The following is a 19,958-nucleotide window of genomic DNA, read 5'->3' on the forward strand; positions in this document are numbered from 1 at the left end:
AAAAAAAAAAAAAAAAAAAAAAAGAAGTGCATGGGAATGACAACTCGTTACGCAGGAGGAAGACTGGAATCAGGGAAGAAATACCTAGGGGTCTACAGTTATATGGGTAAGGTATCTTTTCTGAAATTGAGCAGGGAGTATAAGGGTGATCACTAAATTATTTTTTATACTTTTTTGTAGGTCTTATATATTTCACATGTTTTTAAAAATACAAAAGGTATGCAGGCATGGCAAAGTGGGTACTGTTATTGGCCATGGTCCATAGGTCACTGAGAACTCTAGAGCAACCAGGAAGACAGCTTGGCATTTGTGTGGTCTGCCTGGGAACTACAGAGAAGCCACCGCACAGTGGGCCCAATCTCCTGGGGAAGCTGAAGGCAGACACATTTTCCCCCAGGGTCCCCACTAATGGGAGTGGACCCCACCAAGGCTTTCCCCAGCCCACACCAAGGCCCAAGAGCCTCCTGCTATGGAACTCTCTCTGAATCAGAAAGACTTTGGGGTCAGGGCCACCGCAGCAAGTTGTGTAGGTTTGCAATGCAGTACTCAGAAAGATTTGGGTATGCAGAAAATTGAAAAGGAGGTGCTAGATTCAGTAGCAGACTCTGGTCTCCCTACTCCACAGGCCCGGTCCTTAGATGACCCAACCAGAGCACATTAAATGCAGCTCATGCTCCTGCAGAAATTATCACAAACTCTGAGAAAGCCAGCCACCAAGACAGCAAGGATTCAATTTCCCTCCTCCTCTGTGCAGAATACTCTCAGGCAAATATTCCATGATGACAAACAAAAGCAGCAAAAGGGGATCTGAGGGACAGAATGCATTAAAACTCCCTGAAAAGCCTCCACGCCAGCTTGACAGACACCAAACGTGCAAAAGGAACAGCAACACAATTAGAAAAGGCAACTCCAGGCCTTCTAGGCATGTACCCCCACCCCCCAGGCGGGGTTAGCAGCCCCTCCCACGCAGGGCTCCTGCCCACCACGCACGCCCCACCCACCCCGATCCTCCTGGCTAGGAGTTAGCTGCTGTCAGCGGCCAGAGCTAGAATGAAAACACGTTGATCTTCTGCAACTGGAGATTTCACGACTGGTCCCCCCACTAGACTGTGAGCAACTGGAGGGCAGAGATCGAGTCTTATCTCCCTTTACATCCTCTGAGCCTGAGCCTGAGCCTGACGCAGGACCTGGCACACAGCAGGCTCAGTTAACGTTGGTTAAAATAACAGGTGGATGGAAGAATGGTGAACACATGTCCTGGTTTGGCCAGAATAGTCCCAGGTTTCAGAGAATATTCCTGAAGAGTCAGACGCTGCTACAGTTCCCCTTGCAAAGCAAGAAGAGCTTTAAAATGCTTGCTGAGTTATCATACCCTCACTAAGCTGGGAGTGTGGTTATCCTCAAAACCAGCAGTTGCTCAACAGCTTAAGAGTTGAAACTCCCAAAGCAATCTACTGATTCCTTTGGAGGGTCTACACTCCCCTCCACTGGGGAGTACAAAGTCCAAATATTTGTTGAATTAATAACTCTTTGGTTGATGGGTTAAATAAGTAAAGGAATCCCAGGGAGAAGCCTCTATTGCCCTTCTCTCTCTTCCTCTGTGTTTCCCAAGCCCACCCCAGGCAGCATCACAGCCTCAGGGCTTGCACCAGAGGGTGCGGACCATGGGGTGAAGCTGCACAGGCATCTTTGGTTCTACTTTCTATCCAACTTGGTGCTTTCCCCCAGGTTGCAAGTGGATAAAAAGGGAGACAACCAAGTATAAAGTGCAAAGAACATGAGATTGGACAAGATCTGGATGTCCAAGACCAAGTCTGCGATCTGCCAAGACCTGCAGGGGGCTGGGGGGTGCCTGAAGAAGTGACACCCTGCTCTGGGCCTCCAGTTCCACATTTGTACATTAGAGGTTTGAGTTAGCTGATGCCAAAGATGTCTTTCTCAAGTTCAATGGAATGATTATAAATAGCCATCACCTTCCCTGAGCTCCTTATTCTGCTCCTCTGACCAATACCCACTGGTCAGAAGTGGAGTCCATTTTCCCCCAAAATACCATACCACATGCCATAATTCTAAAGGTAGACAGCATATGACTCCTCCCTCTAAATGCAGATTTCAGTAATGCTGAAATTGTCAGCCCATATTCAAGCCCGAAGCAGGCTGTGTCCCTATACCTTTGTTAGCAGGATTTAATGGGCACAAAAGGTTCTTACAGCAAATTTAAAGCTACCTCCCCTTCCGACGGTAAGTGCTGCAGGTCAGCCTCCTTTCACTAAGTTTCAGGCAAGCACGTGGAGGGAGCCCCATTAGAGGTGTAAGGCTCCTGACCTCTCTCTTCCCTCTCCCTCCCTCCCTGTGGGAGGAGGAATCCTCAAGCGGATTGGTGAGTTTGGGAGAAGAAACAGCTCACCTCTTCCTCTCTCCTCCCTTTTGGGATCTGCAAACCTGCAGAACACTGGTATTCAGTCCCTCCCTGCCCTAAGAGGCAGGCCCCCATCTGAGAGGCTTGTCCTGCCACGTCCGTGCCTGGGTAGGCAAGTCTATCAAATTCAGGGGTGAAGTTCAACAAGCCCACTTGTTCACAGGCCCAAGACATGTGATCCAGCCCAACATTTACCAGTAATAAAGCTGACATGTTGATCTCTACCTGGCAGAGTCCTGCATCTCCTTGGTTCTGCTTCTTGGGCAAAGAGGCAAAGAGTATTTATATCTTTACCTCCTAAACCCAAATATTTATTAAGTACCATAGTAACTAATATGACGCACACATACTGCAGACCTGAAGCATCCCAGAAAGCATACCACAGGAGCCCAGTGACCTGCTCCATAAACAAGAAACTGAATTCAGCTAAAGATTCCCAGTCACAGCAACAATCAAGGTCCCCTCCCTATATTAGGACTCCGATTAAGAAAGGAAAAGGCACATGCGACTTCTCTCACTCTCTCACTTTATCCTCTCCACACACACACACATACACACACATACACACACACACACACACACACACACACACACACACACACACACACACACCACTTTTACTCATTGTCTAACTCAAAGCAGAAGCTCAGAAAATATTCAGTAACTGATGACTTTAAGCATTGTCATTCATTAACAGCTTAACAAAACTTTACTCTAGAACTTTCCAGGGCTCCCTACTGTCCATGGTATAAAACTTGGCCTTTAGTCCCTCTGCAACCTACCTCTAATTCTGCTTGCCAGTATAACCCTTCACTCACTCCTAAACACTGAACTACTCTCTGCTTCTTATAGACAATCACCAAAATTTTACCCATCAACCTCAGCCCAGATCACCTTGTCCCCAATGCTACATGTTCCTATCTTATGCATCTATCCAAACCCAGCTCAAATACCCCCTTAATTCATCTTGAGCCACTCTCTCTGCTCTTGAATGCCTTAGGGGTGTTAACTAATTTGGGGTATACTAGGGTTTAACAAATAAGTGAATATACTGTAGATAATAGGCATTCTCACTGTTGGAGAAATAAGTTACATATAAGGAAAGGGAGAAGGCTATAATGAACGCTGCGAGTTTAGACTGAAATTAGAGGTATCAGCATGAACTCATGTTTTTTTAATAGACAGATGTGTTTATGCATGAATAAGTATACATCCATATATTTCCTAGCTATGTCTCCTGGAAGAGCCTAGAAACAACAGCACCCCAGTAGCAACATGCATCCACATCTTGGTTTCTGAATACCATTCTCCAATAAAAGGAATCAGGGCTCCTTGGAGAAGTGACTGATTCTGGGGATTGGGCACTGAAAATAAAAGATGAGCCTGGGGCAACTTGTAGTACCAGCAAGTTAAGACAGTGCTAAAAACATGATGGGACACATCAAAAGAACCCAGGAGACAGCCTGAAGAAGCTCCCAATGGCCAAAGTCAGAACAATTTGAGAGATAAAAAGAAATAATGATTGTTTTGGACTCTAACCCATAGAATAAAATAAATATCCATGAGTCGACACTGATAAAAATAAACAAATAACCGATTGGGAAGGGACAGCTACTTCTTGTAGAATAATTCCAATGAATACATGTAAAAATAAGAAAAATAGAAAATAATTAACTTGTTCATTAAAATGATAAGGAGCCATCAAGGCAAACTGTCCTTCTAGATCTCCTCTCTGGCTGGTTAAATAATCCACAGTATTTAATTAAGTAAAGCTTCTCATCTCAGTTCTTACAAACTTAGCTGGGGCAAAGACCCAAGTAGAGGTGTTTGGTGACAGACCAGGAGCTCTAGGTCCAAAATGGCTCACATTCTACCCAGCACCATCATTCTACCTCCTCATCCTCCATGGGCTTTGGAATTTCTGAATTTCATTTCTTTCCTTGAGTTACTAGTCCTCTGTGACCTATCAAAACACTAATTATGCTTCCCCAAGAGTTTATCAGAACTCATTTGGCTGCAAGGAACAGAAAACTGAACTCAAAACATCTTAAACAAAAAGAGAATTTCCTGGTATAAATAACTGAAAAGTCCAGTGGTAGTCTAGCTTTAGGACTCAAATATATCTCTCCACAATACTGGCTCCATTCACAGATGGGCTCTCCCCTCATGGTGGCAAGATGGCTGCCAGCAGCTCTAAGCCAACATCTGATACTCTCAGCTAATCCAGCAAAAAAGACAGTGTCACAGGGGGGACACCCCCAAAAGTCCTGGAGCTGATTTAAGTTCACTGACCAGCACTGGCTTAGATACTCATCCTTGAATCAATCACTAGGGCCAGAGGAATGGACTACACTGATAGCCAAAGTCACATGCCCACCCTGAGGGTGGAGTGAGCTACACTCAAACCTCAAGGCATGTATATGAGACAGGAGTGGTTCCCCAAAGGAAAGTTTAGATGTTGCTACCTAAAACAAGAGTGGCTCCTGTGCTGCAAAATTAACATATGTCCACTACACCCCGACTCCTTGGTCAGAATCAACTCAGTCCTGCCTCCTCCAGCCCATCGTCTGGACATCTGTACCAGCAGTGACTTCTTTCTGCTTCAGGCACAGGCAAGTTCACACCCGTCCTTTCTGTTTAAAAGCATCCTGGGCACCAGGAGTCTCGTTCTCCAAAGCACCTGGGTCCCATCCCACACTCTCACTGCCTAGCAAAGTGCCATTGTGCCCCTAGAAAACACACCTTCACGCTGGCTCCCACCCCCTCTCGAAGCAGAGCTGAGTCACTGCGATCCCAGCCAGCTGAGCACTAACCTTGAAAGTGCTTCTCGAAGTCACTGCCTGCCAAGCTCCTGGCTCTGGCACACTCCAGGACCTGGGGACACTGGCTTAACAGGTGAGATAATTATGTTTTACCCGTCACTCACTTCTTTATCAGTCTCACAGACCAGAACAGATAAGTGCTCCGATGCAAGAAAACACTTCTGCGGTATTTACTTGTGCTCTTTAGTGCTGGCCAGCTCTCCCTTCCCAGGCACAACTCCCAGGGACCAGCCTGCACCCTGTTATCTGGTGCCAGTCACCACGCACTGCTGCTCTCTTGTCAACTGCCAGACTGTACCTTCCTAACTGCATTCCCCCAAGCTTCTCCAGGACCTGCAGCACCACTGCTTTCCAGATGACTTACACATGAAGGGCAACTGTCTTCACGACATCCATCCCTCTGTCTGCTCTGCAGATTCCCCAAGGCAGAGGGCTTGTCCCTGTGCCCTGGCCTGGACCTCTCTGCAAAATGTGGCTCTGGTGGGTTCCAAGGCCCATAGCATTGGTTAGATGGAGAAAAGGGGGTAGGGAAAAGCAGGGGGCATTAGGTCTCAGAGACAAGGACTTTGAGATCTTCCAATACAAACAAATGTGTATCTTCATTCAACAAACCTTTATTTAGGAGCTACTGTGTCCTGGGTAGTGTAGTAGGTGCTGCAGAAGTGAAGATACACAACATAGACCAAGTCTCTTTCCTCATGGAGCATACCTTCTAGTAGACATCTGACTTATTGTTGATACCTGCTTTATTTACATTTACATTCACAACACACTGCCTCAGATACTATCCATATAATCCTCAGTAAGTGGTATAACTATCTGTAGTCCACAGACTCCAAAAGTTTGAATGACCTTCTCAAAGCCAAGGCACAAACTCAGGTCTTCTGACTACAAACCTTACTCTCTTTCTGGGGCCTCTCCCAAGGCAGGGAGCTAGCAGGGTACAGCCTGCCATTGAGACAGACATTAACTCAACTCAGTCCCAGGCATCACTGCTAGAGATAGGAGATGTAAAAAAGAAAGACCCATCCCTGATCTAAAAGAATTTATAGTCTAAAGAGAGAGAAAGACACATAACCAACTATCATCTATGACAGGAATAAAGAACATAGAGTGGTTAAATCCAAGTAGGAAGATCTCTCTGGAAAGATATACAAGAAATAATGATCACCTCCAGGCAGAAAAATTGGGTACCTAAGAAACAGGGAGAGGAGGGTCATTTTTTATGCTCAAATATTATATATTTTGAATTGTGTACCGTTGAATTTACTTCTCATTAAATGACACTGTGAAGATGCAATCAGCCAAATGCTGAATGTAGGAAATTCCACAGGATAAATGATCTGGTTTCTTCAACATGCAAATAGCTCCCCCAAAAAGCAGGGAGGGGAAATATTATAGACTTAAAAAGATTTAGGAAACATCAGCCAAACATAATATATGAACCTTGTTTGGATCCAAATTTGAATCAACTTAAAAAAGAAATTTTGGGGACAACGTGGAAGATTTTTTTTTAAATAAATAAATTTATTTATTTATTTATTTTTGGCTGTGTTGGGTCTTTGTTGCTGCCCGCGGGCTTTCTCTAGTTGTGGCGAGCGGCGGCTACTCTTCCTTGCAGTGCACGGGCTTCTCATTGCGGTGGCTTCTCTTGTTGCAGAGCACGAGCTCTAGGCACACGGGCTTCAGCAGCTGTGGCATGCGGGCTCAGTAGTTGTGGCACAAGGGCTCTAGAGCACAGGCTCAGTAGTTGTGGCTCATGGGCTCCAGAGCACAGGCTCAGTAGTTGTGGCTCACAGGCTCTAGAGCACAGGCTCAGTAGTTGTGGCTTATGGGCTCTAGAGCACAGGCTCAGTAGTTGTGGCACACGGGCTTAATTGCTCCGCGGCATGTGGGATCTTCCTGCACCAGGGCTCGAACCCGCATCTCCTGCACTGGCAGGCAGATTCTTAACCACTGCGCCACCAGGGAAGTCCCAAAAAGGAAGATTTGAATATGGACTAGCTACTAGAGGTTATTAAGGAATTATTATCCATTTTGTTAGGTATGATCATGGTACTGTAGTTAAGGTTTTCTTAAGGTCCTTATCTGCTAGAGATACATCCTGGAGTATTTACAAATGAAATAATATGATGCCAGAGATTTGTTTTTAAATATTTCAGCAAAAAATAATAATAAATAAATAAATGAATAAAGGAGTAAATGAAGGAATGAATAAATAAAGGGAAGAGTAGATGAAACAAGACTGGCAAAAGGTTGATAATTTCTGAAGCTGGATGACAGTTCCATAGGGGCTCATACTACTCTACCCTTATGGATGGTTGAAATTTCCATAATGAAAAGTTTAAATAAAAATTTAAAAATTAATTATTCCAGCCACCTAGGATGACTAAGGAGGAAAGTGTCACAGAGGAAAGGTATTTGAGCTGAGTCCTGAAGGATGACTAGGAATTTTCTAAGGGGCAAAGGGCCTTCCAGGCTGAGTAAAGATACACAGATCTATCACAAATCTCTCTCTGGGAGAACCAAAGTTATATACACTTGACCTCAAACTCAACTTACATCCCACACAAGTGCCCTCTTGCTTAATCCCCCAACTCTCTGGGACATGCAGACACAGCACCAAAATCAACTATCCTGTTCCAAATGAGAACAGAGTGTGTGGTCGACAGCTCCACTCAGAGACCTGCAATAGGTCCCGGTGTAGCCTTCAGAGGACAGGAAGGCAATTAACCTCTCTCAACTGGGTTTTGCCTGACAAGGCAGTTTGGAAGCCAGCTGAGTTATCTCAGGAACAGAGCCTTCATCCCTCCTGAGTCATCCCAGACGCGTGCCCTCCCCAGACACACACACCAGCCTCCCCAGCAGCACCTTATAGATTTATAACCTCAGTACTGGGGGGTCCAGCTTGATGGCAGCTTGGCAGCCCAGCCCATGGGCACTAAAACACGCCCCCTCCTTCCTCCCAAGCCCCCAGCCTCAATCCCTACACTGCCCCTGCCCACCTCCAGCTGCACTCAAGAAGCTTGCTGGCTGTGCAGTCACTTCAAGAGTTATCCAGGCCTGGCCTAGCTCAGATGGGTCCCACAGGTCCCTTACCTTGGATCGAAGCTGTAAGTATTCTTCTGAACCATAGGGGACACTCCTCAAGGAGGTAAGATAGTCGTAACTGATGACAGCTGTCTGTGAACCAAGGAAGAGGAAGGCTTAGTACCAGACATCAAATATTACTCCTCTGTCCAAGGCCTGCAGCTGCAGCCCCCTGACACAGGTGGTATGTCTAGAGAAGCAGTCCAACCTCTAAGAGGCCCTGCCCCCAGATTTCAATCTGGCTGGTTTCTTCCTGTCATTCAAGGCTCTGCACAAATGTTACCCCTGCAGAGACCCTTAATCTAAAGTTACCCCCACCCACAGGAACTCCCAATTATTTATTATAACAAACTACCGTCCAAAATTACCTGGCTCATTTGTTTCCTTGTATATGGATGGTTTCCACTTCACTAGAAATTAAGCTCTATAAGCTCAGGGGCATGTCCTTCCTGTTCATCATCGTATCCCCTGCACCTTTCACAGTGCCAGGCACACAGGTAAATGCTCAATAAATACTAGTTGGATGAATGCTGTTGGATAAACTTATCCCACCCCTCTTTGTCACAAATAAACACCATTTCATATTTATGTTTGCTCTAATAGCATAAGTTTTAATTCCGGGTCCCTTTGCAAAAACTCCAGGAGAGGTTGCCTTACGCTTGGTGAATCAGGAAATTACAGGCTCCCAGGTATCTTCAGGCACAGAGGAGCCTTAAAGGTTGCCAAAGCCAAACCTTCCCTTTTAGAACTGAGCAACTGAAGCCCGTAGAAATTAAGGGGCTTACAAGGATGGTATTGAGAGGAGTCCATTCCTTTGTCTATACTCCCAAATCTTTATTCCATTCCACATATACTTGCTGAATACCAACCACTAGCAAGACCTGGCCTGAGTGGTGCACAAGGCTAATCAAGACCAGAGCCCTGAATTATGGTCAATGAGATAAGTCAGACAGAGAAAGACAAATACTCAATGATATCACTTACATGTGGAATCTAAAAAGTACAATAAATTAATGAATATAACAAAAAAGAAGCAGACTCACAAATATAGAGAACAAACTCGTGATTACCAGTGGAGAGAGGGAAGTGGGAAGGGGCAGAATTGGGGTAGGAGATTAAGAGGTATATACAAACTATTATATATAAAATAAGCTACAAGGATATATTGTACAACATGGGGAAAAGAGCCAATATTTTAAAATAACTATAAATGGAGCATAAGCTTTAAAACTTGTGAATCACAATATTGTACACCTGCAACTTATATAATATTGTACAGCAACCATACGTCAATAAAGAAAAATTTTTAAACGTCACCCCCCCAAAAATAGACCAGAGCCCAGGCCTTTAAAGAATACACAGCCTAGTGGCTACCTTATAAAGCACTGATTTATACCTTCCTCCCGCCTCTCCAACTATTCAAATCCCTAAGGTTCCATCCAACCCTACTCCCCTAAGGCACTCATCCCGACCCCAGCCCACAGGACTCACTCCTGTGTCTGAGGTCCCACAGCAGCTGTCACCCGAGTCACGCAACTTGACACAATACATGGCTGTAGATTGTTTTGTTTTGTTTTTCAATTTATTGATTGATTTTTGGCTGTGCTGGGTCTTCGTTGCTGCACGTGGGCTTTCTCTAGTTGCAGCAAATGGGGGCTACTCTTCATTGCAGTGCGCGGGCTTCTCGTGGTGGCTTCTCTTGTTGTGGAGCACGGGCTCTAGGCGTACGGGCTTCAGTAGTTGTGGCACGCAGGCTTGGTAGTTGTGGCTTGCAGGCTCCAGAGCGCAGTCTCAGTAGTTGTGGCGCACAGGCTTAGTTGCTCCGCAGCATGTGGGATCTTCCCAGACCAGGGCTCGAACCCATGTCCCTCTGCATTGGTAGGCGGATTCTTAACCACTGTGCCACCAGGGAAGCCCTAGATTGTTTTTTTGACCCATTCATATGAACACTCCTCAGCCAGAAGGTCCTTCAAAGCTGCACCTGTAGGGGCTTCCCTGGTGGCACAGTGGTTGGGAATCTGCCTGCTAATGCAGGGGACACAGGTTCGAGCCCTGGTCTGGGAAGATACCACATGCCGCGGAGCAACTAGCCCCGTGAGCCACAACTACTGAGCCTGCGTGTCTGGAGCCTGTGCTCCGCAACGAGAGGCCATGATAGTGAGAGGCCCGTGCACCGCAATGAAGAGTGGCCCCCTCTCGCCACAACTGGAGAAAGCCCTCGCACAGAAACAAAGACCCAACACAGCATAAATAAATTAATTAATTAAATTAAAATATGTATATTAAAAAAAAGCTGCACCTCCGTGGGACAGTTCGTTTCTACCCCTAAGGCATATAAGACAATGCTGGGCCCAAAAAAGGCATTCAGCAAACACTTAGGAATCACTACATATGCCATGGCCTGTTTATCTATTTGCTAATCTTGAGTCTATGACCCAGTTTACGTTAAGGAGCAGGCACCACATCTGAGCCAGGCTAGGAAGAAGACGGGACAACACTGAGCATTAAGGAAATGATTAGACAATAGCCCAGACAGACTGTGCATCAGAGTGTCTCTACACCGAGGGGAAGAAAGCATGGGCTCATCCTGCAGCAGACAAAGGAGGAAAGAAAGCAGGACACATGTGGCACTCTACCCACCAATGGAGCAATTATGTAGGGGTGCCTGGAACAGCCACTTTCAGCAGCGTTAAAGAGGATGTGATCACACCAGAACGATGTTCCTGAACCACTGGAGAAAGCCTCTAACAGTCAAATATTCAATTCAGATTCTGTTAGTTTGGAGCTTGGAGGGGATCGGCAAAGTTCTTCAAGGCATAGATACTCAGAGCATGAGCCCTGCATCACGAACCATTCACGAGCTCACTGGAGGCAGACCAAGTTTTCTGGTAGAATTTAATCAAAGCTGCAAAGCTCTCTTTCCATGTGTTTCCTGAGAAGACCACTTCCTGAGTCTGTCACTAAAATAAGATACGGAGGTTCTGTAAAGGTACAGGTTTCAGAACAGAGACCCCATGCAATACCACTCTGTTTAACTTCAGGATGCCAGAGGTAGTGTGAACAGGGATATAGGCACACAGGGGTGCACACCCATGCCTGTGCAACTGTGTAGTGGGAGCTTCACACAGGTAAGGGGACAGGTGAATCTCCACATATGTGTGACTGGCAGGTACATCTGCTACATGTATGAACACCTGCAAGTAATACTGCAGTTCCTCTGCCCCTCCCAAAAGGAGAAGAACCTACCGTGGCGACTGCTCTGCCCACCCTGACAGCGCCAAAGTCGTTGAGGTCCAAGTACTTGTTGCTGTAGAGGTAGAAGCCAGAGGCGGCAAGAGCCATGCTGGTCCATGAAGCAAGCTTGAGAGCCCTCTGGGCCATGTCCCCAGACCCTGAAGAAGGAAAGCAGAGAAAGAGGAGCAGTTAAGAGTTTCACAGGTGGTCAGATTCAAATCCAGGCTCTGCCACTTAGACTGCATGATCTTCAGTCATTTCCTCAATCTCACTGCACCTGTGTTTCCTCATTTGTAAAACAGGAGGATACCTACCTCAAAAGCTGTTGGGATAAAATGAGATCGTGTATGTGAAATGCTTAGCACAGTACCCAGCATAAGTCAACTGTCAAAGTCATTCTTCCTTCAACAGTACCAGGCACTGTCCTAGGCACTAGGGAGAGAGCCAAGAAAACAGACAACGTTCTTACAGTCTAGAGGGGATGACAGATCACAAGCAAACAGACATGTATTAGAATAGCAGCAGGTATTCAGTGCTGAGAAGAAAATCGAAGTGGGTAAGAGGAAGGACGACGAATATGTGATGAAGGGTGCTGTTTTAGATAAGAGAAGCGAGGGCATCTTAACGACTCTTACGGAAACTATGATTGTACCACTAAGCACACAAAGGCGTCATTAGCCCCCTATGCCCAGGTCAGAAGTAACCACAGCCAAGATGGCAGCTGGTCAGAGCAGCCAGGTAAGCCCTCCACATCTGACTGATTTTCAAAATATTTATTTTAATTAGAATAGACAGCCCCTTTTCTAGACTGTAAGCTCCTTGAGAGCAAACACCATGGCTGTTACCACTATGTCCACTCACAGCCCTCCAGGCTGCTTTCTGGTTAGGGGCTCAAGGTCCACCTGCTGATTTGCTCTGTTTCACCGAACTCACACTCCCATTCAGTGGGACCAAGTGGGCTCCCGGCTCCCTTTCCCCACCCTACTTGTACTGCTCAGCGTGCCAGGTGGCTGCACAGACAATCTATGGGGCCACTGTAGCCAGTGGGCAGATTCCCCTTCAATTTCTAGGAATTCTATATCTGACTAAAGTCCTTGACCACAGTTGCAGCTGCCAGTGGAGAAGTCCCACCCAGAAGTGCCACCATCAAGCCACCTACAGCTGCAAGCCCGGCACAAATGCAGCAGGAAAATTTAGGTCATCACCCTGTTTGCTTCTGCCATGGACTCAGTCTGTGACCATCCCCTCCCTGCTCTGTGCCTCTGTTTCCCCTTTGTATGGAAACAATTGCTCCAAACAGCCTTGTCTGCATTTTCTTTAAAGTCTATCTTGACTCATGCCTCATAATATAGTCACAGATTTTTTTAAAGTATCCACAGGGACATAGTTTTCCATTCTGTTACTTTCAATTTACACTTTATACTGTTTCTCTAAATAGCATATAGTTGATTTTGTTTGCATTTAACATAATCACTTATGTATTTGGATTTAATTTTACCATCTTCTGTGCTTTCTATATTCCTACCTGTTCTGTTTCTTTTTCTCTCCTTTCTTGACTTTTCTGGACCCAGTTCTTTTTATAATCCCATTGTTTTTCCCTTTGCAGTGTTCTTTTCCTAGCCAGCATTTCTAAAGTGTGGTCAGAGGAACTCTTAAGAAAAATAAATATCAATCTGGGTGCCGTTTCAAAAATGTAGACTTCTGCTAGACTCACAGACATAGAAAGCAAGCTTATGATTACCAAAGGGGAAAGTGGGGGAAGGGATAAATTGGGAATTTGAGATTAACAGATACACGCTACTATATATAAAATAGATAAACAACAAGGACCTACTGTAAAGCATAGGGAACTATATTCAATATCTTATAATAAGCTATAATGGAAAAGAATCTGAGAAACAATATATATGTATAACTGAATCACTTTGCTATACACCTGAAACACTGTAAATCAACTATACTCCAAAAAATAATAATAATGATAATGATATAGCAAAGTAAAAAAAAAAAAAAAAAAAATGCAGATTTCTGAAGTTCACCCCTTGGCCCACTGAATCATCAAAGCTGGGGGTAGGACTCAGGAATCTGCATTTTAAAAGGAAATATAATGGGTTATTTTTATGCAAAGTTTGAGAACCACTCTTCTAAATATTTCATTTTTAATAAAGAGAGGCTTCATATGTTCAAATTAGTCAGTGAAACCATGCCCCCTTCCAAGTTTATCCTACCCACTTGCAACCCCAGATGACTGCATTCACCCCACAAGGATGACTGCAAGCAATTTTTTTTTTTTTTTTTTTTTGGCTGCATTGGATCTTTGTTGCTGCAAGCGGGCTTTCTCTAGTTGCAGTGAGCGGGGGCTTCTCATTGCGGTGGCTTCTCTTGTTGCAGAGCACGGGCTCCAGGCACATGGGTTTCAGTAGTTGTGGCATGTGGGCTCAGCAGTTGTGGCTCACGGGCTCTAGATCTCAGGCTCAGTAGTTGTGGTGCATGGGTTTAGCGGCTCCGCGACATGTGAGATCTTCCCGGCCAGGGCTTGAACCCGTGTCCCCTGCATCAGCAGGTGGATTCTTAACCACTGAGCCACCAAGGAAGTCCCATGCAAGCAATTTTTTTTTTTTTGCGGTACACGGGCCTCTCACTGTTGTGGCCTCTCCTGTTGCGGAGCACAGGCTCTGGACGCACAGGCTCAGCGGCCATGGCTCACGGGCCCAGCCGCTCCGCAGCATGTGGGATCTTCCCGGACCAGGGCACGAACCCGTGTCCCCTGCATCGGCAGGTGGACTCTCAACCACTGCGCCACCAGGGAAGCCCAGCAAGCAATTATTTTTAAAGGGATAATTTAAGAAACTCATTTCTTTCACTAAAAGCAAATGCTCTGGCCCAACTCCTGGGAGCAGTTCCTAACGCTGCAAGAAAGGGGTTTATAAACAAAAAGAATAAATTAAACCTGGCTTTGCAGTGTCCCCTTTCTTTACATCTTCTTTGCTTTATGAAAACTTCCCTACCCCATCCCTCGTTCCTTTCAGATGAGAGAGAGCACGGTGGTTGAGAATGAGCACTCCAGAATCCAGTGGGCCTGAGTCTGAGTCCCGACACCATCACTTACACATTGGGTAAGCAGGGGCAGACTGCTAACTCTCTCTCAATTCCATGACCTTGTCTGTAACATGGGGATGATCATAGCAGTGCCTACTTGATGAGGTGGTGAGGAATGAGGAAATCATGCAAAATGTTTAGCAAGGTGCCACCTACACAGTAAGAACACAGTAGCAATTACTATTGTTAGGGAACCTTGGACCAAAACCGCCCACCCTGGCCAGGCACGGTAATAACCACTTGCATGAGTTGTCTCACGACAGGCGGTCCCAATTAGGAGCAGGATACTGACAAGCTGCCACCAAAGAAGAACTGGGGAGGGGCCAAGAGAAGGGAGGAGACCCCCGCCCATAATATGTCCTGCCAACCTCCCAGAAACCCTCACGCTGGAAACCATCTTGGCTGAGAGATGCACGTGCCACCAGGAAGGACCCTGAGTCAGACCAAATATGAGCACAGAGAAGATGATTGGCCAGAGACCACCCGGAAGGCTAAAACCCACCACCCCCGCGCCATAAAACCTGAGACTGCGAGCCACGTGGCAGAGCAGTCCTCCTGGGTTCCCTTACCCTCCTGCTCTCTGCTGGAGTGTCCCTTTTCAAAAAAGCCCTTTGTTTTGTCAGTACGTGTGTCTCCTTGGACAATTCATTTCCGAGTTAGACAAGAGCCCACGCCCGGACCCTAGAAGGGGTCCCCCTCCAGTAACACTATTACCACCACCGCCATTGTGGTTGTTGTTATAATGTCTTCACCCAATGCCAGGCTTAGTAAAGGATCTTATTACTCCCCTATCAACTTCTGCACACCCCACTTCTAGCATCTTGGCAGTCCCCCACCTAGCCCTACCTTTTCATCTTGCTCTCTACACCCTCAGCCTGTAGTATTTTCTATCGAAAGGGGCAGCACACTCAATGTCCCCTCCACCTTGTTTCTGCCAAGACACAGGTTCCCAGTTGGACCCGGATGCAGGCCTTAAATTAGGCTGAGTGCCCTCAACTCCTCACACACCTTCCTCCTTCAAGATCATCAGTTCGAAAAGGTCCATGAGGGGTGATCCAGGGACCTTCCTTGTGGGGCCTGCAGGAAAGCCCACACTAAGAAGGCAGTACAGAGCAACCGGTGGTCAGGAACTCAGCCTCTGCAGCCAGGAAGAGCCCTGGCTCTACTGCTCACCAGCTGTGTGACCGTGAGCAAACCACAACCTCTGAGAGCCTCCATTTACAAAAGAGGCTCTTGATAGTACCTACCTCATAGGGTCATTGTGAGAATTAAATGAGATGCTGCTTTAACAGAATGCCTACCATGCTCAGTAAATGAGACTTCTTTTCCTTATTGTTATTTTAAACTTCATTTCTTCTTCTCTGAAAAGCTGAAGAGCTTATATAGAAGAACTCCTAGCACTTAGGGACCAGAATTCAGCACAACCTTGTACAATTAATAAAGGAGGTGGGAGAAACGCATCACATCTTGCCTGAACCATTCAACCATTCCCCATTCCAAACACTTCCCCACATCCCAGGCAACCTTCACTCTGCCACACAAGTCATCATCATCCTAACCCACAAGTGCATTCTTATCACTCTTACCTACCCACTCTCTACCAAAAAGTCCAAATTCTCTAGCAAGGCATTCAAGACCCACCCCATTCTCATCCCAACCCACCTTTCCAGCTTCATCTCCCAAAATATCCCCCCACACTCAATCCCGCATTATCCCTCTATGAAGTTCTGTCAGCCAATCACTCAGAGTTCCTTGCTCCTTCCTCTCTGGTCTCATTGTACACTGCTTTTACCTCTAATAATCTGACCCTATATCTGCCTCTTCCACTAAATGCAAAGGGCAGAATTCGCTAATAAATAATAAGTGAGTAAATAAGTCTGCAAAAAAAAAAAAGACTGAATGAATGAGAGAGTGAAAATTTCCCCAGTCTATTCTCAACATGGAAACTTAAGTCAAACTCTGCATTCCTCTGCTCTAAACTCTCCAATGGCTCCCACCTTACTCAAAGTGAGACAGGAGGGAAGGGGACAGGGCACAACCTTTAAAAGAATGACACAGGGCTTCCCTGGTGGTGCAGGGGTTGAGAGTCTGCCTGCCGATGCAGGGGACATGGGTTCGTGCCCCAGTCCGATATGACATAAACTACTTAGAACCAATTAGGCCCAAGATGGCAGAAGATTCGACTTCCAGTGGACCTTGAGCCTCATTATATGCTCATTGTGATACATTAGCTAAATGATACACCCAAAGGTGCCATGACAGTTCAGAGGCTGATCATAAATGGCCAAAAAGTGCGTGATGATCTAATACCTGGAAATCCCCACCCCTTCCCCGAAATGATTGGAATAATCCTCCCACTCATTGGCCTATGAAATTTCTCAGCCCATAAAAACTAACCACCCCATATTTCAGGGTCTCTCGCCTTCTGAGACGGCCCACAATCTGTCTATGGAGTGTGTATCTCAATAAATAAACCTGCTTTCCCACTTATTTCTCAGGGCAGAGCCCCCTTGCAACTCCCCAGTTCCCTCCAGGGTTTCAGGCCATTCCACTGTCCCCCCTTGCTCACTTCACCCCAAAGGCACCAGCCTCCTTGCTATTCCTCAAACACGCCAGGCACATTCCAGCCTCAGTGCTTTTGCACTTGCTATTCTCTCTGCCTAGAATAGGGGTCAGCGAACTTTTTCTGTAAAGGACCACATAGAAATATTTTTGGCTTTGCAGGCTATAACATCTCTGTTATAACTACTCAACTCTGGCATTGTAGTGCAAAGCAAAAGACAGCCATAGACAGTATGTAAAGTAATGGGTGTGGTCAGACTTGGCCTGCAGGCTATAGTTGGCCATAACCTTGCTTAGCACATGGAATAGGTGCTCCAAAAGTATTTACTGAATGAATGAATGAATGAATGGGTAAACTATACCCTATGAGACCTGTACAGAGTCAGCAACAATACAGGTTCCCAGGTGAGAAATCACAAACTTGAGCTGACAATTCGACAGCCATCTTCCTCTAGTCACCCCCAACATCCCTCCCAGACTTCCCTCCCCGAACCCCATCCTCCTCAGGTTCACCATCCTCCAGGCCTGTCCCTCTAGGCAATGAGGCCACCCCAGCCTTAAGCCCACCTCTGAGTGGGGAAGCAGCAGCACAGCAAAGCAGACACAACTCCCAAGACCCAGTTTTCACGCAAACGTCCTCAGTAATAAAAGACGTGGAAATTGAAAAACATAAAATAGATGATATAGGAGTCAAACTGTGTCTAAATAGACTGGAGCTGGAGTTTTCCATAAGGTGTCAGTGAGTCTTTAACATGTAAATGAGTTGCTTTCCTCGGGGTAGCAATTTTAAAAGACCCTGTCAGCCGTGAAATATGTCTGTCGATGAAAAACACCTTTCATTATTAAATCTTTTGCTAATGAATCACCTGCCCTGTTCTGTTGACTTGCGTTTTTTGACTTTCACCTGAGTTGTTTCTCATAACAGCACATCCTTTTTTTTGGTTGGGGGTGGGAGGGGGCGGTGCCTGGGGCCACTGGACCCTAAAACCTAACCATTAGATAATAATACTAGCAATAACTGATCTTTACACGGCCCTTTGCACTCATTATCTCATTAGTTATTCCACACAACCCAGTGAGGTGAGACAGATATTACTACCATCCCCAGGTATAAATGAGGAAACCAAGGAGCAGAGAGGGTGAGTGATTTGCCCCAGGTGGCTCAGCTGGTAAATGGCAGGGTAGACCTTCAGCCCTTTCTCTTTATGGCATGTGACCTCCCTGACAGGGACTCACAGACCTCCAATCCCCAACATTCTTAACCCCATTCTCAAGTAACTGCATCAGTCACTATGATTTCTGACCCTCTACCACCCCCAAACAGTGCCAGACACAGGGAAGACACTGCTTGGCACCCTGGAAATCAACAGCATGTCACATATCAACCAAAGCACCTCACTAGAAACCACCAATTCCAGGCTATGAAACATTTAGCAGAGCTGTGTTATTGTCAAATCAACGATGAGCATGGAATCCATCTCGCTGGACCACAGGAAACATACTAGCAAGCACTGAGACAAGGCAAGAGGAGAGTCTGGGAAGTTCTACAAATTAAAAGTTGATGGTCAAATGAAATTCCACCCTCTGTGCAGAACTAAATAGGGAACCAAGCACTTACTGTTCACAGGGCTAGGCCTTTTCAGCTACTATCCATCTGCTGCCTCCTCCCTATGCCACATAACAGGACAGTAAGCCTAGAATCACTGCTCCCTCTTTGCTGCACAGGTGAGAATGGCCACAGAGCAAAGAATTTAGGGCTCCAATCCCATTAATCCCATAAAGCGACCACAGCTCCTCCTCCCATTTCCTAGAGAAACCGTTAGACAAACAAGCAGTATTTCTTTTGGTCTGCTCCCAAGACTGGAAAAGACCCAATAATACATTTGGAGAGAGTGATCTGGTTTTCAGGGAAAATTGGCTATTGATGTAGATAAAAAGCAACCAAGGTGGATGATACCATCATGTCTCATATCAATACTGAGGGACCATCTAGTTGACCTGAGCAGGTTTATAGCCTGCCCTGCCCTGCCCTGCCCTGTAGATAGGAATGTAATCCAAATGTAATCACTCTCTTTCCTAGTGTTTGATGCCCAGAAGGTGATTCAATCAATATTGATTAAAGGAATCCCCAACTGATGCCGAAGTCCCAGAGTAGACAGGAAAAATAAATCTCATCCAGGCAAGGAATAGAATTCTCCACTTACTTCATCCCGAGATAGGGGGACTCAGGGAGAACAGTGGAAAACCAAGCACAAAGCGTGAGTAGCAGGTAAGAGAAGGAGAGGGAGTGAGATTGTAAGCAGAAATGTACAGTGCCAAGTGCTTAAACATCTCATGTAACTCTCACAACTACATCCTGGGGTGCATCCTATTACAGCCTCAGTCTACAGATCAGGAAGCTGAGTTTTAGAAAAGGTAAAAACCTTGGCTGGGGGCTTCCCTGGTGGCGCAGTGGTTGAGAGTCCGCCTGCCGATGCAGGGGATACGGGTTCGTGCCCCGGTCTGGGAGGATCCCACGTGCTGTGGAGCGGCTGGGCCTGTGAGCCATGGCCGCTGGGCCTGCTCGTCCGGAGCCTGTGCTCCAGAACTTGAATACAGGTGTGTCTGCTCCAGCCAAGAGAGCACAAGGTGGACGAGAACAGGGCTTGCTGGGCCCTGAGGTGGGTCCCTGAAGTGCCTCTGACGTAGATAGCTAAACTGAGATGGCTTATTCAGTGAGTTGGGCGGGGGGG

The 19,958-nt window shown here is 46.2% G+C and overlaps 1 protein-coding gene across 1 annotated transcript in view; it reads right to left on the reverse strand.

Moving 5' to 3' along the window:
* Positions 1–19,958, reverse strand: part of ADCK1 (aarF domain containing kinase 1) — a 109,585-nt gene that overhangs the window by 88,278 nt on the left and 1,349 nt on the right. Inside the window, exons 2-3 of the mRNA XM_007448146.1 lie at positions 11,578–11,723; positions 8,341–8,424 (exon numbers count right to left, since the gene is read on the reverse strand). Coding sequence (XP_007448208.1) covers positions 8,341–8,424; positions 11,578–11,712 — 219 coding nt within the window. The 5' untranslated portion in view covers positions 11,713–11,723. The remainder of the gene's footprint in view (positions 1–8,340; positions 8,425–11,577; positions 11,724–19,958) is intronic.

This window comes from Lipotes vexillifer, unplaced genomic scaffold, assembly GCF_000442215.2.
Source record: "Lipotes vexillifer unplaced genomic scaffold, Lipotes_vexillifer_v1.1 scaffold542, whole genome shotgun sequence".
NCBI classification, from domain to species: Eukaryota; Metazoa; Chordata; class Mammalia; order Artiodactyla; family Lipotidae; genus Lipotes; species Lipotes vexillifer.